Source organism: Giraffa tippelskirchi, chromosome 8 (assembly GCF_054371585.1).
Source record: "Giraffa tippelskirchi isolate mGirTip1 chromosome 8, T2T-mGirTip1v1.2.pri, whole genome shotgun sequence".
Classification (NCBI taxonomy): Eukaryota; Metazoa; Chordata; class Mammalia; order Artiodactyla; family Giraffidae; genus Giraffa; species Giraffa tippelskirchi.
The window spans coordinates 8,595,177-8,621,700 of NC_137282.1; the positions used below are offsets into that span (position 1 = coordinate 8,595,177).

Genomic DNA, 26,524 nt, shown 5'->3' on the forward strand with positions numbered 1-26,524 from the left:
TGGAGCTGCAGGAGGCTGTTGTCTTAGCATTTTAGGGGGTGAGACCTTTCTGGAGGGGCACCCAGGGCAGTGGCAACCAGAGGTCCGCACTCCCTGGCCACCCCTGCCGCAACGCCTCCTGGAGCTAAGCTCACCCAGAGACAGGAAGAGCGCTTACCCCAGGATCATCCCTCTCCGCCTTGAACCTTCTCTGCTGTGTGTCAGGGCCGAAGAGCGGGAGGAAGATCCTAGCCTGTCTTCCCCAGGCTCAGGATTCTATAAGGTCTCTTAGGAGAGGTGTGCCCAGCGCGAGGGCAGGCCCTCTGGCGCCCACAGGAAGTGTATGTATTTGTGTGCTAAGTCGCTTCAGTCATGTCCGACTCTTTGCGACCCCATGGACTATAGCCCTCCAGGCTCCTTTGTCCATGGGATTCTCCAGGCACAAACTCTGGAGTGGGTTGCCATGCCTTCCTCCAGGGTATCTCCCTGACCCAGGGATCGAACCTGAGTCTCTTACATCTCCTGCACTGGGAGGCGGGTTCTTTACCACTGGCGCCATGTGGGAAGCCCCCCACAGGAAGAGCTAAGGCTGGCTACTGCCCTCAGAGTTGATACTCCAGCTAGGGAGGTAAGCAGATGAGAGACAGAACGGAGCGTTTCTGGATCCCCACCACAGCGGCATCCAGTACCGCTCAGTGTCCCGAGCACTTCCTAGATGGTTAGCTGTCCAACATCACAAGAGTCAAACTCTTGGGGCTGCATCCTACTCCTGGCCTTGTTTTACAGCAAGGGAAACCGAGTCCCCAACAGTATAAGTAACTTGACAGAGACCACACAGCAGGAAATCGGCTGAGACAGGATATGAGTGCAGGCAGTCTGGCTTCAGAGTTCATGCTCTTAACCAGACTGTTCATTGCATGCCAGGCAGTGACACGAGAGGGCAGAGAGAAGAGGAACTGGAGTTTTCAGGAGGGCTTCCTGGAGGAGAGGGCTGGAGGGCAATGAGCCGAAGCTTAGCTGAGAGGAAACCGGATGGCGTCCTTGATGGAGGAGCCAAGGTCAAAGGCAGGCAGCAGCGGGCACGGGGGTTTGGACTCAGAGGAGGTGGCTTCGCTAACAGGCACATGGGCTGTGGTGGAGGGGTCCCTTCCAGGGCGACAGCTCGCTCACGCCATAGCGGCAGCAGGCCTGGCTTTTCGGTCTGGTGAGGAGCTTAACCCCGTTCTCCATCTCTGGGGAGCCACTCGGGGCTGAGTTCCCCTTGGTCACCTCCAGCCTCCTCCCCAACCCTGGCTCCTGTAGGACCCACGACGAGCTCCCTGCCTGGAGACAGCTGTGCCTCAGATGAGTTTCTGCCTTTCTGTATCACTTCCAGCCCCACTTAGGAGGCTGTCCGCTCCTCTTAACCTTACGTTCCTACAGATAGAACCCTGGGTAGCTGATCCTGGAAACATGGAGTTTTACCCCCCAGGCTGGAAGACGAGGCCCCACGGGTGGCAGGAGTGCCATGTGGCTGTGACTTGCAGGCTGCCGAGTTCAACTTCACTCGGCAGGCACAGCTGCCGTCTTCCAGCCTGATACACCTCGTCTCCTGGGGAGAAGGCATCTGGTTTTCAAAGACCTCTTGGCCTCAGTAGAGGCTGTCCATCCTCAAGACATGGGGAGTGGAGCCAGAGGCTGCTGACAGTAAGAGTCGTGGACAGAACCGAAGTGGCACTGAGGTCCCTTGAGGCCACGAGCTCCCAAGGCCACGCCCGCTCCATGCAGGCTGGCACACAGGAGACATCCGTGCCTATTGGCTGGACTGAACTGAACGAGCCAGGGCAGTGCCCCCTAGCCCGGCCCCTCTCCTGGGCGCTGGGTACACGGGGGGCCTCTCCCCAGGTGACCGTGCTGTCCAGGGAACTCATCCGCTGGGCATGGAGCCCGGTGCAGCCTCTGGGTCAGGGAGCGGTGTTGCAGGAAGGTCCCCGCCGGGCTCAGTACCTCGCAGCTCCTGCCTTGCTTGGGAAGGCCGCTTTTCCTGATTCACTCCTGCCCCGGGGCCGCCAGCGCAAAAGCTCAGGATGGCGGGGTTTTGTTTTTGTTTTTTTTTGGGGGGTTGCGCCTCTTCTAAGTGACTCCTTCTCTCTGTGTGTCCCCCAGGATCACACGTCGACACCCAACCCTTGAACTCCACACACTCTGCCACGCACCCAGGAGGAGAGCTGGCCTGGAGGCCCCGCGCACGCGTCCCTGGAGGCTGACGGCATGACCTCTGTAAGGGACTTCCTTTAGTCACCTATTCGCATGAACGACTGTAGACGCATGACCTACAGTCTTCAATCTTGCCTCTAGCGACGGTGGATCTCTGTGGGGAATTTGGACGGAAGCAGCAAGAGAGGGTGTGCAGAGAGAGAGAGGGACGCAAAACACACAGGAGAGCGCCAAAGGCAACAGCAAAACAAGGGCTCTTTCGTGGCTGGGATGAGATATTTTTTTAAATCATTTCAATTTCGACTTGTTACAGGGTATTTTTTTTTTTTTTCTCTCAACCTCATTCTGTAGGAAATCCATGTGAGCTTCCTGGAAAGGGGGGAAAAAAAAAAAGAGCTTCCTAGAAAGGGAAAAAAAAAAGAAAACTAGACATGAAATCAGTTCCACACCTTTAATCCCTTGCCCTCATCCACCAGCCTTCCACACCCACACACCTCCATGATCCATGTGTGACCATCCTTGCCGGTGGACCGAACCTTCCAGAACCTTCCAGAATGCGCTACACGGCATCAGGACACACAAACACGCCCTCACATGCACACCTCTCCCCTCTGCTCACTATACACACAGATTTTACTGTGATGTCCGAGGCTGTATAGACTCTCCTGTGGATAAACTGGAATATTTTTTATGTTGTCTCTCTCTCTCTCTCTCTCTGCCAGTATTAATCATCTTCCAATGGAAAATCATTATCTTCAGAATGCATTCGGGGGTTCCTTGTGTCAGGGACTTAAGAATCTGAGGCGAGGACCCCCCAGGCTTAGCTGCAGGGCTCCAAGGGAGCCAGCGCCCCATCCGGAAGGGTCTTTGCTCTCAGCTGGGGGAGGGCCGATGGCTGTCCCAGGATTGCACCAGCATGTTCAATACAGAAGAGGTTTTCTATACCTTCAAGCACTTATATCCTAGTCTGTGTTCAAAGTGTAAACTGTACAGTAATCAAGCCTTGTGTATATGAAAAACAATAAATACTATGCAAACCAATAGAAACACTTTAGCAGTATGTACAGAGCACTCACAAACAGCTCAGCTCCTGAGGACTTCTCCAGGCTGCGGGAGAAGGAGCTCCACAGCCTGTCTTTTAGTGAAAGAGGAAGGAAGGGCATAGGGCTAGCGAATACGGACCTGCCCAGTTCTTAGGTCAGCCGACCCCCACCCCAGGTCTCCCGGAGCGAACTCGGTGCTGTAAGTCCAGGCAGCCGGCGGGATGGGGGGGGGCGGGGCGGCCTGGGCTGGGCAGTCAAGGGGCCCCCGCCCCCCGCCTCCTGGAGAGGCAGCCCAGGGGGGCGCGGGCGGAGCGCAGTGGGCGAGTCGGCCGACCACCAGGAGGCCTCAGCCAGGAAGGAGACCCTCCTGGCCCAGGGCTCCCTCGCCGTCAGGGCAGGAAGGAGACTTAGTTCCTCGCCTCGGTGCCATCAGGGAAGAGCCTTAAAGTTACACCAGAGCCCCCGACCCCCGGCAGAGGGAGGCCCGAATCAGCACAACGCGCCCGCCCCGCGGCGCCCTCCAGGCCGGGAGAGAGACTGCAGGCTCTTCTCGCCCGCCCAAGGGCCACACTGTGTGTGGATGTCTGGTCACCTTCCTCCCCGCCGCTCTGCCGAGGTGTCCTCAGAACACATCCAAACCTTCCAAGTAGCACAGAAGCTCCCTCGACGGCAGAGCGCGGCCCCCACCCGCGCCCCGCCCCGGCCTCGGCCGGCCCCAGAGCACACGTGTTCCCGTGGGTGCCGGCGGGGTCCAAGGGGCGCGCGGGGCGAGGGAGCCCCCCGAGCGCGCGGAGCGGCGCGCAGAGCATCCTCGCCGCCGCCGGCCTGACCCTTCGCCCGACCCCGGCGCCCCCCACTCCCCAGCGCCCCTGGCCGGCTGGACTCGCTGAAGGCCGAGGAAGACAGGCGCAGGGCCGCCTCCCGCCGCCATCGGCACCTGCCTCGCCCTGGCGCCCTGCCCCGGTAGCCCCCGTAGAGCCCCGGCCCCGGCCCCGGCTGCGCTTTGGCCCCTCGCTCTGTCTGGCTTGGCTGCTTGGCCCGCCGCCCCGGCCCTCGGCGGCATGCCGCGTCCGCTGCTAGTAGGAGCTTGTAGGGGAGGGGTTTGGGGTCGCCACACGATGCCTAGAGAATGCTGCAGTCTGCACCTTAGACGCTTTTTAGAAGTTTTGGAATTACCTTGATTTTTTTAAATTGTTATGAAAATGATTCTTTTCTTGACTCTCCCACACGGCTCTGTTCTCTGGAGGGAATCTCCCCCCTACCCACCCCTCTCTGATGTATAGACCATTCTCCCTACACCAGCTGAACAAATGTCAAAATTAATAAAGAAATCGACTCATGGCACAGGCTCACTCTCTCCTTCTGGCTCATCTTTAGGGAGTTGAGGGGCGGGGGGAGCAGGACTGGAGGAGTCTGGGGGTGATCAGTCTGCAGGGAGGCTTGTACCCCACCTGCCCTCCTTCTGGAAACATAGGCAGCCCCTTAATCAGGACCACCCATTCTGGGAGAGGCCCCCACCCCCACCACCCCCAGATGGTAGAGCAGATTGCTGTCCGATGGGGGCAAGTCCAAGATGTTTGGAGGGGAGCAGAGGGAACCACAAACACCAAAGTCGGTGGGTAAGCCCACAGCGGGCACACACTTAAGGAGGACCCCCAGCACTCCCTGTGAAGGTGTCTGACCCCTGCACTCAGTACCAAAGTTTAAGAACTTCCAACAAAACGGCTCTGATCCTAACTAGTTCCTAACACTTCCTGCAAGGCTAGCCACCAAGCTGGCCTCAGTTTTCTCATCCATCAAATGGGGGAAAGGATCAAGCAAGTAGTAAAGTCTCTTCAGTCTGTCATCCCGGGGTCACTGAACACAAATGCCTTTGTCAACCTTGGCGTGAAATAAGAAATTATTTACTCTGACTTCTCCTCCTAAGTTCACATCATTGGTGGGGGCGGGAGGGGGGGTATATAGCCAAGTCACAGTCATAGGGTCTTAGGAGCGCCCCCAGCCTCAGTCTGAAGTGTCTCTCTCAGTATCCAGGCCAAGCGGCCAGCCATGCTGTGCACCACCATCACCCAGAGGGATTTTAAGACACAGGTTCAGAATCACAACCGCCAGGGTGGGTTCCGGCGGCCACGCTAGGAACTGGAATATGGCTTCCCAAATGGTGGTGATGGACAGCTTTGTAGCCCAGCCAATTCGGACAGATAAAAAACATTTTCCCTTGTGTTTAATCCAAACTTCCAGAAAAACAAGGTCCACGGCCTTTATGAGGTCTTTCTTGTGTTTAACCTACGTCACTTGCGAGACAGGGTCACAGCCAGTTCCAGCCCGAGCAGATAACAGAAGTATGGGCAGAGCCGGGATCTCTGTGAAAGGGGAGCCATTCCTACAACCTGGGCCCTGGGCCTCCTGCTGAAAACCCAGGAGCAGGCCCGTCTCCACCTGCCAAAGAGTGACCATGGGCTGGCAAGAAAGGGCTCTGGGACAGCCAGGCAGAGAGGAGACACAAGTCCATCTGTCTGGCAGCCACTATGTTCCCTGTCATGTTGCATGTCCAAACCAGCGACATGCTGATGGGCATTTAAAACGAAACTACAGACGGGGAGAGAGTGGGAGGGCGGTTCAAGAGGGACGGGACATAGGTATACCTACGGCTGACTGATGTTGGCGTTTGGCAGAAACCAGCACAATATTGTCCCTGGAGAACGAAATGGCAACCCCCTCCAGTATTCTTGCCTGGAGAACTCCATGGACAGAGGAGCCTGGTGGGCTACAGTCCGGGGTCGCAAAGAGTTGGACATGACTAAGTGACTAACACTGCAGCACAGTATCGTAGAGCAATTATCCAGTGATTAAAAATAAACAAATTTAATAATTAAAAAAAGAAAGAAAGAAAAATAAACTGCAGGAAAGGATGCTGTTCCATGCAGGAATGACCCAAGTTACTTACTGTGTTTTCCTTATTTGTAAAACGAGAGAGAGACCCTAGTGGAGCCTTGTATGTTGTAAAAATTTATTAGAAAAAAAAAAGGCATATGGGTGCCCTGTGATTCAATCTCATCTCATCTGTCAAATATTTACTGAGCACTCAAATATTTACTGAGCACCAAACAAAAGCTGGCACAGGCACCCATTGCTGAATCAATGGCCATCCCAAGCCATCAACCCATCCAACCCAGGTGCCAAGCCAGGCAGAACATGGCAGAAGCACAAATGAGTCCTTGGAGGAGGAAGAGAGGACAGAGGGGATCAAGGAGAGCCAGAAGCGGAGCCAGAGCCAGGGGAGCACCCAGCCAGCCACCTCGGAGGGGTCCCACTCCCACCCCCAGCCCAGCCTGCCTGGCAGGCTCCCGCCTCCAGGTCTCAGGCCCCAAAGCCCAGCCTCCCCACTTACCCATCCCAGCACGGAGGAGGAGGGGCAAGCCTCCGCGTCCACTCTGCACACTCCCCCAGAGGCCTGGGCATCTGCACAGAAAGGGGCCTGGGCACCTCAGGGTAGCATCTCCCGAGACCACAGGGGACGAACTGTGCCCTCCAGTTGCCCCAGAGGCACCCCTCAGGTACCCACTTTTTCTTAGATGCTCACCTGAACCAGGAACAGGTAGACCTTCTCAGAATGATCATGGGTTCCTGAGTGCTCACTCTTTCTCTTTCTGTCTCTCTCTCTGTCACACACAAACACACACACACACACACACACGCTGGCTGATTTTACAGTCAATCTTTCAAAGTGCAATTTGTCTAGGAAAAGCCAATGTGAGGCCCGAGAGGGTTTCCACCAATGGCGACGCGACTCCGGCCGCTCAGCCAGTCTCGGGTCTGTATTCTAATGGGCCCCATCTTTATCAGGGTAATGTTGCTTCTCTGAACTGGAAACTTCTCATGGAGGGTCCCCGGACTCCGAGGCAAAGAAGGGGCCTGAGCTGAGGCGTGGGGAGCCGCCTCTCCCCAGGCAGGGGCAGAAGGCAGGGGCGCTGGGTGGTGGGGGGCTGGCACCTGCCTGGGAACGGCTGACTTCCCGCGTCTGACGTGGTTGGGAACCCGGGCAAGGGCTGGGCCGGACGCCTGTGGGGGAGGCCGGCCCGGGACTTGAGCCGATTTGACCCTCAGGAGCTGCCATGGGGTTCTGGGCTGGACCTCAGGGGCTCTAGGGGCCTGGATTTGGGGTTCCGGCCTCCCTCGGCCTGTTGGGGGGGGCCATGGAGTCCAACATGCAGGGCCCCTTCCTGCTGAACAACGCGCCGCTGGCCCAGTTCTCAGAGATGAAGGCGCCTGTGTGCCAGTACTCCACGCAGAACTCCTTCTACAAGCTCAGCCCCCCGGGGTTGGGTCCCCAGCTGCCGGCCGGGACCCCCCACGGGATCACGGACATCCTGAGCAGGCCCGTGGCCGCGCCCAACAGCAGCCTCCTGCCCGGCTACCCCCACGTGGCCAGCTTCGGTGGCCTCGGCTCCCAGGGGGTCTACTACGGCCACCATGTGGGGAGCTTCTCCAAGGCCGGGAGCGAATACCCCACCCGGACCCGGAACTGCTGGGCGGACTCGGGCCAGGACTGGCGAGGCGGGCGGCAGTGCGGCAGCAGTGAGTACCGGGAGGGGGAGGGGAGCTCACGGGAGGGGTGGGGCTGGGGGGGGTCCCTGGGGGCGGGAGGGTCCCTGGCGGCCATCAGACTGCCTGGGGCAGACCCTGGGTCTGTCCCTCCACCCAGGGGCGGCGTGGGGTTCTCCCCTCCCCCTCCCGCCCCGGCTTTGCCCCATGGGCATCTTGACCCCTGCCCCCACCCCTTTTACCAGCCGCCCCCCTGGGGACCCTGGGATCCAGAGAGGACCACACGGCCCACCTCATCCTTTGTAAGGTCCTGCTCACCTTACTTCTCCCAGCCAGAGCCCATGTCACCACTTAACCCCAATGAAGAGAATTTGCCCCCTCATCACCTTCACAGAGCCCCCCACACCTCGGCAGCACTCAGGGACACGAATGTACCCCGACCCCACCTGGGTCCTGCAGCGATCCAGGGGGCTGGTGTCCCTCCTTGAGGGTGAGGGGAGGCTCAGGTCAACAGCAGCAGCCAGGCTGCCCAGCCTCCAGGAGGCGCCGCTGAGCCCCGTCCTGCTGGGCCCTCCTTGTTGGGGCAGGGGTGCCTCACCCACCCTTCCCCAGACTGTGGCTTTCAGAGAGTTGGTGCGAGGCCTCAGGCTGCCAGTCAGGGCCTGGGGGAGGTGGCAGGTCGTGCAGAGGCAGGGGGGCCTCACCAGGGAGGCACAGGGGGGTTGACAGTGGTTGTCGGAGCCACCCCTGGGCCCGCATCAGGGAGGGGCAGAGGGGGGAGTCCACTTCTGTCCTTCTTCGGGGGACCTCCACTGCAACGGGGTTTGGGGCGGCCCAGGAAAGCCTGGAGCACACCTGCCTCCCACCTGTGTGCTGCTGGGGTCCCCACAGCCCCCATCAGCCTGAAACACTGCGAGGCCCACAGGGGACCTATCTTACAGCTGGTTTGGGGGTGCTTTACCCTCACCTCCACTTCCCCCTTTGCACACACACCCCTCTCTCTGCACCCTGCCCTTCAACCCCAAATGCACACACACACACAGCAAAGTATCTGAGAGTCAGGGGCTGGATCCACTCAAGGCGAGGGGACTGAAGGTGACTGTCTCTTGGGAGGTCTCCTCTCCTGTCTCTGCCTTGGTTTCCTCACCTGTGACCCAAGGATGGGGGATGTGGGGGTCAGACTATGCTGAACGAGGCCCAGCATATGGGCCTTCTACTTCCCCGGGGCCCATCCACACTCTCCTCCCCTCTCCTCCCCCAACCAAGCTCCCGAGAGGCTGCTCTGGATGGGCAGGGGTCAGTTCTCCCACCCTCCTCCCACACTTCTTTGGGTATTTTTAAAAATTTATTTTTAATTGGAGGATAACTGTTTTACAATATTGTGTTGGTTTCTGCCGTACAACAATGTGAATCAGCCATAAGTATATATATATATCCCCCCTTAAGCCTCCCTCCCTCCTCCACACCCCATCCCAGCCCTCTAGGTTGTCACGGAGCACCGGGCTGAACTCCCTTGTCTGAGACAGTAGCACTGAAGCATATATATTGTCACATGTAAAACAGATCGCTGGTGGGAAGTTGCTGTATGACACAGGGTTCAGTTCTTGAGGCCTCGCCTCCAGACTCTCCAGTGGGGTTGAAGCCTCGTCACTCCCAGGCCTGGGGACCAGGCAGTCACTTGGAGCTTAAGGCTCTGGTTTTCCCAGAAACCTGGAAAACGGGGTCCGAAGAGCAAGAAAGTGGAGGAATTCCCCAGCCCCCGGGGCTCTGATGGTTGGTAGAAGGGGTCAAATCTGTCTGTCAGTGACTTGAAGGGACATCCCAGAGACCCAGAGGAGACTCCTCCTGTCCCTTGGGGCTGGGGGGGTGGGGGTGGGGTGGGGACAGTGGCATCACTGAGTACCGAGGATGTTCCACGGGGAGACGCAGTTCTAAGCACCCTCTGGCCGTAGTTAGCTACAACTTGGGGGCAGTTTGCTCTTGGGGTCCCTGCCCACCCAGACAAGGCAAAGGCAGGGTGCTCAGGTGAGAGGTGCCCCGATGACCTCGCAACCTCAGCGGCTTCTCAGTAGGGGTGCTCGCCCTGTGGGACAGGCAGGGCAGGGCAGGGCAGGGCAGGGCTGGGACCACCACCCCCCACTCAACACATTAAGGGCACACTTCCCTTCTCCCGCCAGCCCCGGACCCCCTGAGCGACAGCATCCACAAGAAAAAGCATACCAGGCCCACCTTCACGGGCCACCAGATCTTCGCCCTGGAGAAGACCTTCGAGCAGACCAAGTACTTGGCTGGCCCCGAGAGGGCGCGGCTGGCATACTCGCTGGGGATGACTGAGTCGCAGGTCAAGGTGAGTCTGGGTGGGTGAAGAGGCTGTCTGTGTGGCAGTGAGGAGCCCGATGGGACAGGGTGCCACTGCCTGGTGGGGAGGCAGTCCCTTGCTCGTGGCAACTGCAGCTCAGTGGGAGGCTGCCCAGGTGTGTGGGCACCACCTGCCCAGCCAACCCTGGAGATGGCAATAGTGACCATCACTCCGATGGCTGTCGTCCATGGTGCTCTCTTCTGAGAGCCGGATGTATAACTGCCCATTTAAACCTCACAGCAACCTTGTGTGTGCAGGCGGGTGGACAGGCAGGCGGGGGCTGGGGGGTGTCTTATTACCCAACTTGAAAGTGAAAAGTGAACGTGTTAATGGTTCAGTCGAGTCCGACTCTTTGCGACCCCATGGATTATAACCTCTGTCCACGGGATTCTCCAGGCAAGAATACTGGGGTGGGTTGCCATTTCCTTCTTCAGGGGATCTTTCCAATCCAGGGATCAAACCAAGGTCTCCCACATTGCAGGCAGATTCTTTTTTTTAATGTATTTATTTTTTAATTGAAGGATACTTGCTTGACAACAGGCAGATTCTTTACTGTCTGAGCCACCCACTGACTCAGCCGAGTTTTTTGCCCAAGGTAACTGGCTAGTAAGTGTTGGGAGCCAAACCTGGATTACTGGGCTCCAACCCCATTCCTTCCCCAGCCTCTGCACGGCCAAGGCTAGAAACTTCAAGAGCTGATGGCAGCCTCTGGGCCAGATCAGAACTCACTTCAGGCTTGTTCTGTTAGGCAGCCTTGGCCTTGGTTCACCAACAATATAAAATAACTTTAAAGAACTTGAAAGTGAATATAACTCCTTCCCACAACTGCCCATGAACCTCAGCGCCCAGCTGGAGGCAAGGCTTAGCGGGGGTACCCCCTCCCACTGCACACCTCCCACTTGACGGTGAGGAAGCAGGCTTCTGCTTCTTCAGGCTCCTGGGCAACGCTGGCAACTCTGAGGCTCACTGTGCCCGAGGGGCTTTGGGTCGGGGCACCATCTCCAGCTAGCTCTGAGCTGTGCTGGGACTGCCTGGCTCTGTGACAAGGTGATGGGCTTGACTGCAGTGGGAGGCACAGGGGCAGCTGGGGACCCGGGTCTGGGCTCCCCCAGGGCCCCCAAACCACCCCCATTCCCCGTCCCCCGTCCCCCGTCTCCCTATACCCCACCACACACACCCGCCCCCAGCCTCTTCCGCCCAGTGCTAACTCGACTGGAGAGGAAGGGCCCTTTCCATATAGCTCTGTCTCTTTGGGTCCTTTCTGCAGGGTTCTATCCCCAGCAGTAAGCATATGTTAGTTTTATTGCTGGAGAAATTATTCATGAAGTTCCTTGCTCGTCTAGGAGGTTAAAAGCGTTTCAGCCCCTTCCACCCCAATAACCAGATGACAAAGGAGATGTATATACCACACGGACGGGTTACAGGGAAGCCGACAAAGCTGCACTCAGTTTTTATTTTATTGCCCTCCTCCAAACAAACAAACAAACAAAAAAAACCCCAAAACAGTAGTGTGACGGTGGCAACCTGGTCCATTGCTGAGCCTAGTCCAGGATGCAGAGGGCTTGCCGCCGCCGGGAGCCGCCGGCCCCAGAGGGGCGCCGCGCGCGCCGTCCTCAGAGCCCCTCTCGCCCCAGGTGTGGTTCCAGAACCGGAGGACCAAGTGGCGGAAGAAAAGCGCCCTGGAGCCCTCGTCGTCCACGCCCCGGGTCCCGGGCGGCGCGAGCGCGGGCGGGGAGCGCGCGGCCTCGGAGCCCGAGGACGACGAGTACAACAAGCCCCTGGACCCCGACTCGGACGATGAGAAGATCCGGCTGCTGCTGCGCAAGCATCGCGCCGCCTTCTCGGTGCTCGGCCTGGGTGCTCACGGAGTCTGACCTCGCCCGCCCGCCGCCTCCGGGGTCCCCGCCGTCCCCGCGCGGGCTAACGGGGGCGGCGGGGGAGGAGGAGGGAGGGGTCGGGGAAGGGACGAGGCGGAGGGGGAGGAGGAGGGAGAGGAGCTGGGGACGGCGAGGAAGGGCCAGCCTTCCGGAGGGCTCCCGCTGTGTGCTGAGTGTGCGCTGCTCAGCCGCTCAGTTGTGTCCGACTCTTGGCGACCCCATGGACTGTAGCCCTCCAGGCTCCTCTGTCCATGGACGTTCTTCAGGCAAGAATCCTGGAGTGGGTTGCCCTGCCCTCCTCCAGGTGGGAGGCGCGGGGAGGGCGCCAAGAGGGAGACGCGAGCCTGGCCCCTCCACCGTCTTGCACCTCTGTGGGCCCAGGCCTGGCCTGGCCAGCTCCGCAGACTCGACGAGCACCGGTGGATGAGAACGACCAAGCTCTGCAGCCAGGACACTGGCCGCGGGGGCCCAGACACGCCACCGTGGTAGCTGGGTGGAGCGGGGGCGCCTTCCCTCCCTGACTCAGTCAGGGGTCTCCCTCTAGGCTGATTAGAAGAGCAGGCAAGTCCAGGGCCTCTCCCCAGACTCTGGCACAAGAAGGACCCACCTGAGGGGCAACAGCTAAATGCTGAACCCAGGGTGGAGGACCCTCCCTCCCCCACCAGGGGCAGGGAAAAGGGGTCTAGCCAAGAAAGAACACCCCCCACACCCCAACTTAAGGATCACACCCCCGGAGAGAGCTGTCCTCCTGTGATCCTTTCTCCACCTTGCCCTCAGAGGGCATCCCCCCCTCTACCCAGGACAGGAGGAGATTAGAAGCCCCCACTGGCGGGGAAAGAGAAAGGTTGTGGACAGAAGCAGAGAAAACAGGCGAGACTCCTGGCGGTGATGCTGTGTCCCAGAGCCTCCCACCGGGCGGCCGTCAGTGCCAGAGCAAGGACGGGACCCCTGGAGAGAGAGGAGCATCCTTTCTGGGGGGACACTTGGGGCCAGAAGGGACCTCAGAACCCCTGCTCCTCCAGTGGGGCACCCCTGCAGGAGAGGAGAGGACAGCACCCAGGGCTTGCATGGAACCCGCGACCCTCACTTTCCTGGGATGCCCTGTGGCAGAGCCTTGGAGCGGGTGCTGCAGAGGGGGCGCTGCCCACCAGGTGGGAGGGGCTGGGGCTTTGGGAGGCGGGAGGGGGTGGCCCTAGAGGCATGCAGCAGCAAAAGGGACCAAGAGTTGGCCCATCTTCCCTGGCTTTTAAAATATAAACAGTAAAAATAAAAGTCCCAGAACCCTCCCCAAGGCTCGTGTGTTTCTGTGAAACTGGCTGTGGAGGTCCCAGGTGTGCTGGCTGGGGGGGTCCCTCCCGAGGACAGCATCTCTGCTCCCAGGGGTCAGGGAGTCAGGGAACCTGCAGGGCATTGGGGAACCTGAAGTCTAGCCGGTATATGCCAGACAACGTGGTGGGAGAGAAACCCGAGGGCATTTAGCGGGGTCCCTAACCCCCAAGAGTCCCCCCGGGAGTTCCCCCAGGAATTTCCTCTTGGGGGAACTTATCTATGGGGAACAAACAAGGTGCCTTAAGGAAAAGATCCCAGAGCAGGGAAGAGCAGCATGGACCCCACTGAACACCTACCAACTCCTCCCACGTGGAAGGTCTGGACTGTCTCCCGTGACCCCACCAGAAACCGAGGATGGGAAAACAGACACCCAGAAAATACCTAGACCAAGTCCCGGAAGTGCGCAAGGCCACCTGAGCTGATGCCGCTCACAGCCTCCTGCAAAACCAGAGGTGAGAGGAGATGTGCTTTCAGCACCTTCCAGCTGTAACCACCTGTGCCAACACCAGCAAGGCCTCCGAGCTATAAGCAGCCTGCCCTCCTCTGTTGTCGCAGCAAGTCCTTCTCTGATCCCTCGAGCCCCCAGGGTGGGAGAATTGGGCTGGTAGAGTCAGCCTGGAGCAGGAGGGAGACCCCGGCTCTGGGGCCTCTCAGAAACGGAGGCACCAACCTTACACCATAACCCTAGCGGACCCAGAGGATGGGGGAAGAAGATTCGGATGCTTTTGAGCTGTAACCCTCACTCCGCGGTGAGGCCATGCTCAGTCTCTCTCTTTGTAAAATGGGAAGGAAATAAGCAAACATCCCCTTTGAGCACTCCTGGCCACAAGCTAACACGGGAGGCTGAGCTGCAGCAGGTGGGGCCACTGGGAGGACGTGAGGACCCTCTGGGCACAGCCACAGAGAAAAAAAGCTCTGGAGGCCAAGTAGGGGCCCAGGATTTCCTGAGCACTTTGCAGAGAGTTTGGGAGGAGGAGTCGCCTGGAGGAGACTCACAACATAAGTGTAAGTGCATGCGTGCATGCTACGTTGATTCAGTTATGTCTTACTCTTTACAACTCTATGGACTGTTAATTGCCAGGCTCCTCTGTCCATGGGATTCTTCAGGCAAGAAAACTGGAGTGGGTTGCCATGCCCTACTCCAGGGGAATCTTCCTAACCCAGGGATCGAAACTGTCTCCTGCGATTCCTGCGTTGCAGGCAGATTCGTTACCACTGAGTCACTGGGGAAGCCCCTCTCAACAGGTGCAAAGTTGAGGCTGGTATGCAGGAAGCAGACAGGGACAAGAAAGCAGATTCTTGCTCTCTTTGTAAGTATATTACCATCCTAACACTCTATTACAGCTGTAATTCTTGCGTGTCTGATTCACAGCTGTTTGGGGTCAGTATTAAATCAAGCCCAGGGAAAGTTTTTTTCTGCTGGGGAAACATTTGCTAAACTAAACAAAATCCCCTCCAGTGTCCAAATTCTGAGGGGCCTGTCCCTGGAACCTCAGGACCAAGGAGTCCAGCCTTTCTGGCGTCCCCCTACCGCACCCCTGCTCCCCAGCACAGGTGCCAAGCGACAGAGAAGTACGGCTCAGGCCTCGTCCAGGGGCCAGACTCAGAGTCTAAAGGAGGAGAAGGGCCAAGAATGAATGGCCCAGATGGCTGAGGGTAATCTGGGACAAGTTTTGTCCTCTGCAGATGCATGCGTGTGCACATATGAGCACATGCGTGTGTGGTATGTAGCTGGGGGGAACTCAGGACTGTTTCGCTTCATCCATCATAAAGAAATCACAAGCCATAGACTCCCCCTCACTTCCCCTTTTTATTCCTGGTGACAAAGGGCCTTCCTGTATATGCTGAGTCAAAGAAACAAGACAACACAACTTTTAGAATATTCATGCTTCTTGCAATTTGACCACATGACAAGCTTTTCGGGGATGAGCAAAGAGAAAGCAATTCAGCCTGGGCTCCCAGGACTGACAGAGTCCTGCCCTGCCAGCAGCTCAGACTAGGCTTCTGCAAGCAGGCAAGACTCTGCCCCATCCACAGCCCTCCTGTCTGTGGCTTCCAGTGTAGAAAGAACCCAGACCTGCCTGTAGGGCAAGGGTGAAGGTAGGGATGGCAGCATCTTAGCAGGTTCTGAGTGGCCAGATACCAATGGTGACAATCAGTGAGAAGACTGGGAACTAAAATCACACCGCTGGCAACCCCTCTTCGTGCCCCAGACATCAGCCAGCCTGAGTCTTTCCTGAGTGGGCAGAGGGAACTGCATTCCGTTAGAGCTGGGCTCAAATGCTGGCACCACCACTCTCTGTGTCCTTGGATGAGTGACAACCTCTGAACCTCAGTCTGCTCATCCGTAAGATGGGACTAATTATACATAGCTTGCAGGGTCTCAAGATCAGAACTCACAGACATGCCTGACCTGTACAGACACCCAACAGCATCTGCTATGTTATTTTAAGAGGGACGTGGACCCCGACAGTCCCCAGTTTGAGTTGGCACGTCACCAAGTAGCCTCTGGGTCATTGTGACCAAGTTAGGCAACCTCTTGAAATCCAGTCTGTAAAGTGAAGCTGACATGGGTATCAGCAAGACCCAGCAGAAGATGCACTGAAATCACCTACAAGGTGTACAATGGAGTGGGCATTCCCGTATCAGTGTGCTCATGCCCTCTCCTTCCTCCTCACATTCAGACCACCGGGAAGTGGTAGTGCACACGTGCTCAGTCGTGTCCGACTCTTTGCCACCCCATGGACTGTAGCCCTCCAGGCTCGTCTGTCCATGGGATTCTGCAGGCAAGAATACTGGAGTGGGTTGCCATGCCCTCCTCCAGGGGATTTTCCCAACCCAGGGATAAAACCCGTGTCTCTTACATCTCCTGCATTGGCAGGGGGTTCTTTACCACTAGTGCCACTTGCAAAGCTCAGGAAGTGGTAGAGTCCATCCTAAATGGGTCTTCTCTACAGCAGGAGAGGCAGATTCAAAGTCACAGATACCCACTTCTGTAAGCACGCGAGCACCGGCAGGTCAGTTGCTATCTATAGAGGTTATGCAAGGCTTGGTGTGTGACCAGATCTATTTACCTGCTATTAATAAAAGCCTGTGGTTCTGGACTCTGGGACAGGGAGCAAAGCCAGAGGCCAAAGGCTGAATTCAGCTTGCAGATATGTTTCTCTGGGACAGAATTGTGCCTTTTATAGAAACTTTAACTGGTCCATAGGCAGGGCAGACCTCGTCCAGTGAGTGATCCGCTCCACTTTCCCAGCACATCTCCAGGCCTGGACCCCACAGGCTCCATCCCCTGACTGACCCATCCTGCTCTGAAGCCTGGATACCCTGGACACGGTCCACACACCAGCAGCAGCGACCTCACCTGGGACCTTGTCAGGAAGTCAGGCTCTCAGGTCCCATCTCAACCCTCCCAAATCCACGTCTGCATTTTTAACAAGATCTCCAGTTGGTTTGTAGGAACATGGCAGCAGTGTGAGAAGATGGAGGGCGGGAATGACCACGTAAGTGGGTGTAGACAGCCCTTCTTTCCGAAGAGCACACACTTGGCCTAAGTTAGGAGCTCAATAAAAAAACTGTTAAGGGACTGCCCTGGTGGTGCAGCGGTTGAGAATCCACCCTTCAAGGCAGGGGACGCAGGTTCCATCACTGGCTGGGGAACTAAGATCCCACGTACCCTGGGGCAAGTCAACCTGTGCAACTCAGAGGCCCATGTGCTGCAACTGTCAAGCCCGTGTGCTCTGGAGCCCATGCTCTGCAACAGAGAGAAAGCAGGTGCAATGCAACAAAGACACAGTGTGACCAAAACCAAAACCAAACAGAAAAACTTAGACGCAAAGAGATGCACTGACCTAAGTTGAGTTTTGTATCGCCAAATGCCCATGGGGGCCTATGCTTCTGAAATGCCCCATTCTCCTTTTTCCTCCTTTTTTTATTATTTAAATAACAAATTATTTACTTCAAATAATAAATTATTTATTTATTTATGAAACCTGGTGTATTGCAGTCCATGGGGTCGCAAAGAGTTGGGCATGACTTGGCAACTGAACAACAACATTTATTATTACTTCTATTAAGAGTATCTCTACTTTATGATGTTGTGTTAGTTTCTGCCATACAGCAAAGTGAATCAGCTATTGCTGCTGTTGTTGTTATTGATCAGTGGCTTAGTCATGTCCAACTCTTTGTGACCCCATGGACTGTAGCCCATGGGATTTTCCAGGGAAGAGTACTGGAATGGGTTGCCATTCCCTTCTCCTGTTTTGTTAATACGTGGCTTCAAATGCTATGAATCTACCTACCCAAGGTCAAAATTCCTTGTCTTCCACTCTAAGGCCAGGGCTGTGTCAACTCGCAGGTATGTGAAAGTGAAAATGAAAGTCGCTCATTCATCTTTGCAACCCCATGGACTGTAGCCCACCAGAGTCCTCTGTCCATGGGGATTCTCCAGGCAAGAATACTGGAGTGGGTAGCCATTCCCTTCTCCAGGGCATCTTCCCGACCCAGGGATTGAATCCTGGTTTCCCGCATTGCAGGCAGATTCTTCACCGTTTGAGCCACCCTGGAAAGCCAGGGCTGTGTCAACTTGCAGTTGTATGAGGACCTGAAGGCTACAGAGGACTTGAGGGGGCTCGGTGAGGTCCCCTCATCAAAGGCTCACTGATCAAGTTCACTGCAGTGCACGACTACAGTGTACACCATTTCCCTCGGTGTGGTTTCTGCTGTTGTATAATTGACATCCAGTGTCCCTGGGTGAAGCAGACACACCACAGCCAGAGATGTTCGTTTCGACAGTTTCCCAAGCTTGTGTGACCACCGGACTTGCCAGAGATACAGATTCCCAGGGCCCTTCTGGGATATTCCCCTTTGGGTGGGTGTGGCCCTGGAATGTGCCTGGTTACCAAGTACCCGAGACTTGGGAGTGGACAAATTTGGCAAATGGTAATCTTAACAAACACATTTTAATCTATCTAGCTCTCAACTGATTTTGGCTGTGCTGGGTCTTTGCTGCCATTGGACTCTTCTTTGCGGGTCAAGGGCTTCTGTAGTTGAGGTATGTGGGGTCTTAGCTCCCCCATCATGGATGGAACCCAGGACTCCTGCTTTGGAAGGGTGGAGTCTTAACCACTGGACCACCAGGGAAGTCCCTCACAAATGGTGATCTTCGACAGCCAGTTTGACTTACATCCACGTGTTTCGGCTCTCTCTAAGTTATTCCGTGACCCTGGAAGAGTTCTGCAGCCTTCCCTTCCTGCCCAGGGAATAGAGAATCGTATAGTCACAGAAGGCAGCCAGGGTGTAAGCGGAAAAGATGCTCTTCCCCAGGAAAGACAGAGGGATGGCAGGACCCTTCCGGTTTTCCGCCGTCACCGGCATCAGCCCTGGGGCTGTGATTCTGTGGGAAGGTCCGATACACTCAAACCTCCAAGGATTCTTGCGAGAGACTCTGCTTGAACTGAGGAATCTGCTCACCCGCCCCGCTAGGCTCTGGGCGAAGAAGCAGCGTTGGCCTCGCATTTCCAGCGCCCTTTGGCCGGGGCGCCACGTACCACGAGGAAACAGGCCAGGGCAGGGGTCTCTGTGACCCAGCTGCAGCGACACTGTAGAGTTCTGTACCCTGCCCAGTGAACGGCAGCTTCCTTCCTGCGAGGAGGAAAGCGCTTCTGTGGCTTGGGCTCGCCGGGCACGGATCCCTGCGGCCTCTGATAAGGCCACCCTGAGTTTCCACCGAGAACAACCCTCTGCCACGTTTGATTGATGTTGTGTGGGCGGGCGGGCTCACCCCCATCTCCAGGTGCGGATGAGTGACGCGGCCCTGAGCCAATCAGTGAAAGACACCTCTTTGGTCATGTGACCAGTCGGTCCAGTCCCAGCCAATGAGCGAAGGACTGGGTTGCTCCGGGAGCGCGAGCTTCCCGCTCTTCCTGCAGCACCTTGGGCCTGGCCATCCACCTGTCCTGGAAGGGGGCCATCCCAGGGGCACCTGAGAGGCGGGAGAGAGGGGAATTGGACCCGTGACGCTTTTTTCAGCCAGGCATGTTGTCCCTCTAGCCTTCTCAGCACACAAGACATATCCTAGTGTCTTGAGTCAGGATGAGTTGGGTTTCTAAAATTTATAGCTGAAATAATACTAATAGAGCAAGAAAAATGCTTCTGTTAACCCTGTTGTTTGCATACAGGCTGGCCCTGCCACGGAGCCTGTGGGGACAAGGGGACAGACGGACGAAGGGGAGCTGGCCTGGGTTCGAATTTCCCAGGCTTCCTCTCTTTACTCCCTGCTCTCTGCTCTCAGCTCTGGCCCCCAGATAACGGACCATCCTTAGTGACAGAAAGGGACTGGGTTAAACTGGATTAAACCTCCCATCCCAGGTGTTATGTCCTTCCCTCATAGCTCAGCTGATAAAGAATCCGCCTGCAATGCAGGAGACCTGGGTTCGATCCTTGGGTTGGGAAGATCCCCTGGAGAAAGGAAAAGCTACCCACTCCAGTATTCTGGCCTGGAGAATTCTATGGACTGGATAGTCCATGGGGTCGCAAAGAGTCGGACTCGACTGAGTGACTTTCACTTTCACTTTCCCTTTCTCGGGTGTTTATTAGCTCCAAGCCATGGTCAATTCCTGAAGAGAGCAGCACCCAGCCCTCCTTGTGGGGAGTGACATGGCTTCCTTGCAGGGCTCTGCTGACTCAGGCTGCCTTGGAGGTGATGGCCTGGTCTGTCTGTCCCCCTCAAGGCTGAGGACACCGTCAGGGGACCCTGACAGTCCAGGATTTGGAGTAGCAACCTCCTCCATTTCCTTCCCCAACGCCCCAGCCTCCTCTGTCTGTCTTGAGCTGTTCGGCTGCAAAGAGTGGAGCCATAGGCTGCTTCTTGCTATGTTTGAGCTGGACTGAACCTACTGTTGTCGTTCACTTGCTAAGTCGTGTCCGACTCTTTGCAACACTATGGACTGTAGCCCACCAGGCTTCTCTGTCCATGGGATTCCCCAGGCCAGAATACTGGAGTGGATTGCCATTTCCTTCTCCAGGGGATCTTCCCGACCCAGGGATGGAACCCACATCTCTTGCCTGGCAGGCAGATGCTTTACCACTGTGCTACCAGGAAAGCTTTGTACTGGACCTGCAAAGTAACAAAACAGAAGCTGCCGGGGTCCAACATTGTTCCCACGGTGGTCCTGATGCTTCTCTACCAGAAGCCCCACCTCAGATGGCCTGGCCTGTCCCCTCCAATACTCTGTCCTTCTTCAGAGCAATGCTCCAGAGACGGACCTGACCTTTGACAACAGCTTTGGTGAGGACCCCGGTTTGCACAGGTGGGAAGAGAGCTTCAGAAGATAGCCAAGGTGGTGGGTGGGGAGCTGACCTCCAGACATCAGGGTGCAGGTCTGGGGAGAAGGCCCTCCTCCTCAGTCAGAGTCCCCCCGGGGGCAGGACACATTCTTGAACCAGCAATTCTCTCCTCCTGCTCCTTCCAAGGGGAAGGATGGCATTGGAAGTGGCGGAGGGGCTGGTCCCTCCCACGTGGAGCAGCTTGCCAGCCTCTTCCGCATAGTCCCCCAGAAGGCCCGCATTCAGAGCCCCCCATTAGGCCTCTCTTAGTGGGGCAAACACACATCATTAATCTTGGTAAAGTGAGTGAAGCACATTCACCTGTCTGAGCAGGAGAATTAATGTTGTGTCAATAGGAAATTCGTGTTTACCTCTGGCCTCTACACCTTCCCTTTGCTACCAAAACCCCAGGGTGGACCAGCACAGAGGCAGGACGGTAATCAGAGGAGAAAATCAAAACCCCCAGACGCAGGTGGGGCTCAGACAAGGGGGTGGAGACACAAGTGCCTCGGGGCACAGACTCTGTCCCTGCACCCTGGGCCTGGGGACCTGTGCTCCCCACCCCACGGGACACAGTGGCTGGCCAGGGGTATCTTTTTCCTTTTCTCCCCAGCACACAAGGCTGTGATCTCTCACGCCAGCGGGGGCTGACTGCAGCCACTGTTTACTGAGCACCTACTAAGTGCCCGGCACTGTGTATGGTGCCTGAGATTCGTTTCCTAAGAGTCCTACAAAGCAAGTATGCTGTCTTCTTCTCAGATAAAGAAGATGCTGCAGGCTGTACAGCAGAAATTAACACAGCATTTTGAATCAACTATACTTCAGTAAGATTAGGATTTCCCTGGTGGTCCAGTGGTTGGGACTCTGCCGGCCCATGCAGGGGCCAGGGGTTCGATCCCTGGTCTGGGAAGATCCCACATGCCTTGGGGCAACTTAAGCCCATGCACCACAGCTACTGAGCCCGAACGCCCTAGAGCCCGCGCTTTGCAACGAGAGAAGCCACCGCAGTGAGAAGCCGGTGCACCGCAACTTAAGAGTATCCCGCCACTCGCTGCAATCAGAGAAAAGCCTGCACACAGAAACAAAGACCCAGAGCACCCCAAAATAAATAACTTAAAAATATAAGATTCATTCATTAATTTAAAAAGATACTGCGGTGCAGAACAGCGCCAGTAGTTTAGCCTCAAGGCCACCTGCGGAGAGCAGGTGGGCTTGAACCCAGGTCTGACCCCCAAAGCCAAAGGCACTTTCGCAGCAGGCAGGGTCAGACCCAGCGTGTGAGGTCAGGTGCAAACACAGGAAGTCTCGGAGAAGGCCCTTCCGGGTCGCTGTCCTCCGCCCCTGTCCCCCCCCACCCCCGCTAGGAATGCCTCGCTGAGGGAGGGTCAGGGAGAGGCCAGGCTGGGCCACCGACTGGAGCGTGAGGGTGTGTGCGTGCCTGTGTGCCCCAGGAAAAGAAACCAAGCTGCCTGATAAGGTCTCTCGTTTCCAGAGCAAAGCGCCTGTTAAACATGAGGCAGATGTGAGCAAATAAAGCTGTGGCGTCCAGAGAGAAAATCAATACGAGATTATATGCCCGAGCCCCATCGGATACCAATTAATAAGGGCGGGTGGCGCTGGGTGCGGGGGGGAAGATAAGCCCGCAGGCCACAGGCAGGGCTCAGATGGGGGCTGCTGGCCCTGGTTCCAGAGTTGGGGGCCCAGAGTGAACAGTGTAGCCTGGGGGGAAGGAGGGTACACAGAGCTTCCCTCAGCCAGTGGGGAGCGAAGGGAGAGGGCCTGGTGGATGAGAGAGGAAAGGGGCATGGAGCCCATGGGAAGGAAGCGGACAGCTCAGACCATGCAGGTAGGCTGCTTGGGGCTTCACTTGCCACAAAAAAGATAAAATAAGGGGCTTGCTTTGGAAAGTGATCGGAAAAAGTGCAGAACAATGGCAACAATGGGAAAACCAAAAAACAAATTTCTACCCCCAAGAAATGATGTTGAAGCCCCTAGTTATGCTGCCAATGTTTTATTTAATTCAGAAAGTAAAAAAGAATCTAAAAATGAATGAATATATGTGTGTGTGTGTGTGTGCATGGATTTGTACAACTGAATCACTTTGCTGTATACCTGAAGCTAACACAACCTTGTAAATCAACTACACTTCAATAAAATCAAAACTTAAATAAATTAAGAAAGTACAGCCAAGCCATTAATCATTTTCAAGAGGGGTGATAAAAGACAAGTGGCAAGGGTTTGCCACACAGGACAGTGTGACTGCGTGGGTGGGGCTGTCCAGAACATTCCATGGACAGACTTCAGGCGCATCGCCGGTGCCAGGGACAGGGCAGCGTGATACGCAGCCACCTGCCAACAGACAGAGTTTACCAAGTTTAGCAGCGACCCTGCCCCAGAGAGCTGGCTTTGGCACCGTCAGGACAAGTTAAAAGTGCCGACATCCCAGGGAGAGAAAACCTGACTGTGGGCCTGGTGCCCGGTCGGTCCCAAGGGCAGTTACAGATGGGGAGGTCCTGCCCGCATGGTGGTCAGGAAGGGAGGTTCCGAGCAAGAGCCCCTTCCCTGAAAATTCCCAATGCTCTTGCGGGAAGGAGACCCGACGCTGCGTGGGATGCAGGGAACAAAAGTGGAAGGAAACATGCATATCAGCGATGAAACGGTCACCTCCTTCCGGAAGCCCCCCTGCACCCTGAATACTCTCCCAGACGTGAGCCCTAGAGGCAGAGGCCCCTCCTGAGTGGGAGTGCTGCCGCCTGAGGACTGTTGCATGCCAAAGAAAAACGAAATTTGCCAGCCGAATATTTTTTAGACATTTTGCAAGATGCACGGCCTCCCTGACAATTTTTAATGTACTAACTGCCTGGTCCAGTGAGCTGATTAATTGGTGCTGGAGAGATCAATAAAAAACAGAAAATTAAAACAATTTTAAAGTGATTAAGTAGTTTAACACCTGTCTTCCGTCACGTCAGCGCAGGAAGAAAAATAAAGCAGGTGTCGAAGGGGCTCCTGAAGCAAGAGAAAACAGCGCCTGCCTCGCAGAAATGACAGATCACAGCTGGGGGATCAATCTGAGTGCTTGCAGCCCTTCCCAAGCCCGAGCTGCAGCCGCCCAACCCGGTGCCCCAAGAGCTGGGCCTCCTCCCCAGGGCCCTCCTGCAGAGACGCTCCTCAGCTCTGGAGGGGCAGTGTGTCTGCACAGACCCCCCGAAAACAGGGTGGGAGGGGTCAGGGGGAACAGAACACCTAGGCTCAGGGCTCTGGATGGCCTCAGATGCAAAGGGACCAGCTCGCCTCCTGACCCCAGTCCCCGCCCGCCCACCGCTCTGCACTGAGTCTGCAGCCCACAGAGGGTCACATGCAGTGAAGAGCAGCTTGGGAACCCTGGACTCTAGGATCACCAGGCCCTCCATTCTAGAAGGTTCAGGCCTCCACCCTTATTCTCAAGAGACAGAGCCTGTCCACTGTCCACTCTGTCCACTGTCCCTGCCTCCTCCTGCCTGGCTCTGCCTACAGGTGGTACAGGCACCTGCTGGCGCTGCCCAGATGCCCCTGTAACTCCACGTGCCAACCTCCTCACTCCCCCTGCGCCCACCGCCAGCTGCGGTTAACAGAAGCCACACGGCAGGACTCACCTTCCCCCAAGCTAATGTACTTGACTCAGAATCACCTGAAGGAAGACTCACGGAGAAACCCTAAGATGAATCTTCTTCGGCGTCCCTAACGCAGAGTGGAATGAACAAGGATGGGGGAAGGGAAGAGAGGGAGAATGAACAAAGGCTAGAGGCGAACCCCAGATGAAGCAAGGCCCAGGTCCCCTGTTTCACCTCTCAAGTGGACTTGAGTTGTGCACGTGTAAAGTGCAGAATGGGCTTCCCTGGTGGCTCAGAGGGTGAAGAATCTGCCTGCAATGCGGGAGACCTGGGTTCGATCCCGGAGTCGGGAAGATGCCCTGGAGGAGGGCATGGCAACCCACTCCAGTATTTTTGCCTGGACAATTCCATAGACAGAGGAGCCTGGTGGGCTACCGCCCATGGGGGTTGCAAAGAGTCGGACTAACACCTCCACACTGAAGTGCAGAATATACTTACTGTGACCCGTGTTCCAGAAGGCTGTCCTGTGACTCCCCTGCCTGGGGTCACCTCTATGCCCCCTTTGGGGGGAGGGGACTTGAGCCTTAGGCACAGGCCCTAGAGCTCCTCGGGCACCCCCAGCACGTAGGGCGGGATGGGCCGTGCTCCAGGACGGCCGTGTCACCACCCCCTTGCCCAGCAGGACGGCCGCACACTTGTCCCCTGCAGGCCCTCGTCCCGCCCACCTTCAGTGCCCCAGGTGCCACAGCTGTCGCCCCCAAGACCAGGACAGAAGAGGAACTCAAGCGACAAGAGAAATCTCACAGCAGGTTTAAAACATTAAATTTTTAGGACATCTTAACACGTGATTTAAAGATTTGATAACGTGTCTTAAAAACATTAATGCCCTCAGCGGAACTTACTAGCCATCCCTGCTTCAGAACCCCTTCCTGCTGACAGGTCACGCTGGACGTGAACGAAAAAGGTGGGTCAGGGCGGGGGTGCGGCAGGGAGTTCCCAGTCTCATGCCACCCTCTGGGTTGGGAGCTCTGGTTCTGTACCCTGTGGTTGGGCCTCTCTGGACCCAAGTTTGTTTGGGGCCACACTAGTCTCAGTGAAAACTTGCCAAACCCTTTATCGCAAATTAAACCCTCTCCAACGAAGTGTATGCTGATGATAGTCTCAGACAAAAAAGATTCCAATCTTCAGCAGTCTGGCCCCTTTCTAGGATAATCCGCACAGCCAAATCTCCATGTGAAATACGAACCATCTCTTGGCAGTCGCTGCCACAAGCTGTGACTTCCATGATCTGGCCAGGAAGGAAGCAAGTCGCCACCCAACTTTTTCGTGGATCCCAAGACTGCGATCTCGTGGATCTCAGTCTGTCTGCTGAGAGCGCCTACTCCAGGGCGCGTGCGGGCCGTTTACAGCACAAGGGTCTGTGCTGTCCAGACGGCAATCTCGGGGGGCCCAGCCCCAGCACCTCACCCCTCCTGGAAGCAAACACAAACTTCTGGACTCAGAAGCCCCCGGGTGCTGGCAGCTTCTCCCTGCAGAGTGAGCCTCAGGCTGACGGAGATAAAGTTTCCCCGGGCCCAAGTTCCAAACTCGGCTGTTTTGTTTCTGTTAAAATGCAATTGTTTTTCTCTGGAGGGTGGCCGTGACTGCTCGCCCGTCAGGAAGATGTATGAAAACCTCCACTTCAATTCAGCATCCCTTTTCTCCCAGACAAACACGGCTGGATTTTAATAAATCAGAGAGCCACACTGTTTAATAAAAATTTATTGACTTACAAGTGATTATTTATCAAAAGACCATTAATAGCAGGTATTGGAATGATGCGGTCCTGGGTGGTGCTGGGAGACTAATAGGAAATCGATGCGCCAGCCGGCCGGGGTGCATACAAGGAGCCCTCCCCCCGGCCGGCCGGCACAGTTCCTCCCGCAGCACAGACCAGACGCTACCCCCGGTGCAATGAAAAGTTCCCCCTTTTTATTTATCGTTTACAAATGAAATGATCAATACTTTTAATCTAGAGCAAAATTTATTAACTTTCCCATCGGAGAGAGACGTATTGACTGAGGGGGAGAAGGGGTGAGCGCGGGGCAAGATGGATGGCAGGATGGTCGTCTCTGAGCCCGTCTACAGTTGGTGTGCGGGCAGCTGCCCTCCCAGCCCGGGCGTCCAGCCACTCTGGGGCGAGGGTAGCCCGAGAAATCAGGTCTGGCTGCCTGGGACACACCCCAGGCGGACGGGGACCTGCCATGCCAGGACTCTGGTTGTCAAGAACTTGTGGGGAGG

At 56.3% G+C, this 26,524-nt stretch overlaps 2 protein-coding genes across 16 annotated transcripts in view; both read left to right on the plus strand.

The window, feature by feature from the left end:
• Positions 1-3,216, plus strand: part of ANK1 (ankyrin 1) — a 232,830-nt gene extending 229,614 nt beyond the window's left edge. For all 15 annotated transcript variants that reach the window (XR_014061892.1, XR_014061893.1, XM_081519219.1 and 12 more), the window contains one exon: positions 2,125-3,216. Coding sequence is in view for 5 of the 15 variants with exons in the window: in XM_081519219.1 (XP_081375345.1) it covers positions 2,125-2,151 (27 nt within the window). In the remaining 10 variants the exon portion in view is untranslated. The remainder of the gene's footprint in view (positions 1-2,124) is intronic.
• Positions 3,217-7,165: 3,949 nt separating this feature from the next.
• NKX6-3 (NK6 homeobox 3) lies at positions 7,166-13,285 on the plus strand. The gene is made up of 3 exons (XM_081519238.1): positions 7,166-7,796; positions 9,941-10,110; positions 11,757-13,285. Exons 1-3 carry the CDS (start codon positions 7,415-7,417, stop codon positions 11,994-11,996), a joined length of 792 nt encoding a protein of 263 aa, XP_081375364.1. The 5' UTR covers positions 7,166-7,414; the 3' UTR covers positions 11,997-13,285.
• Positions 13,286-26,524: the final 13,239 nt, after the last annotated feature.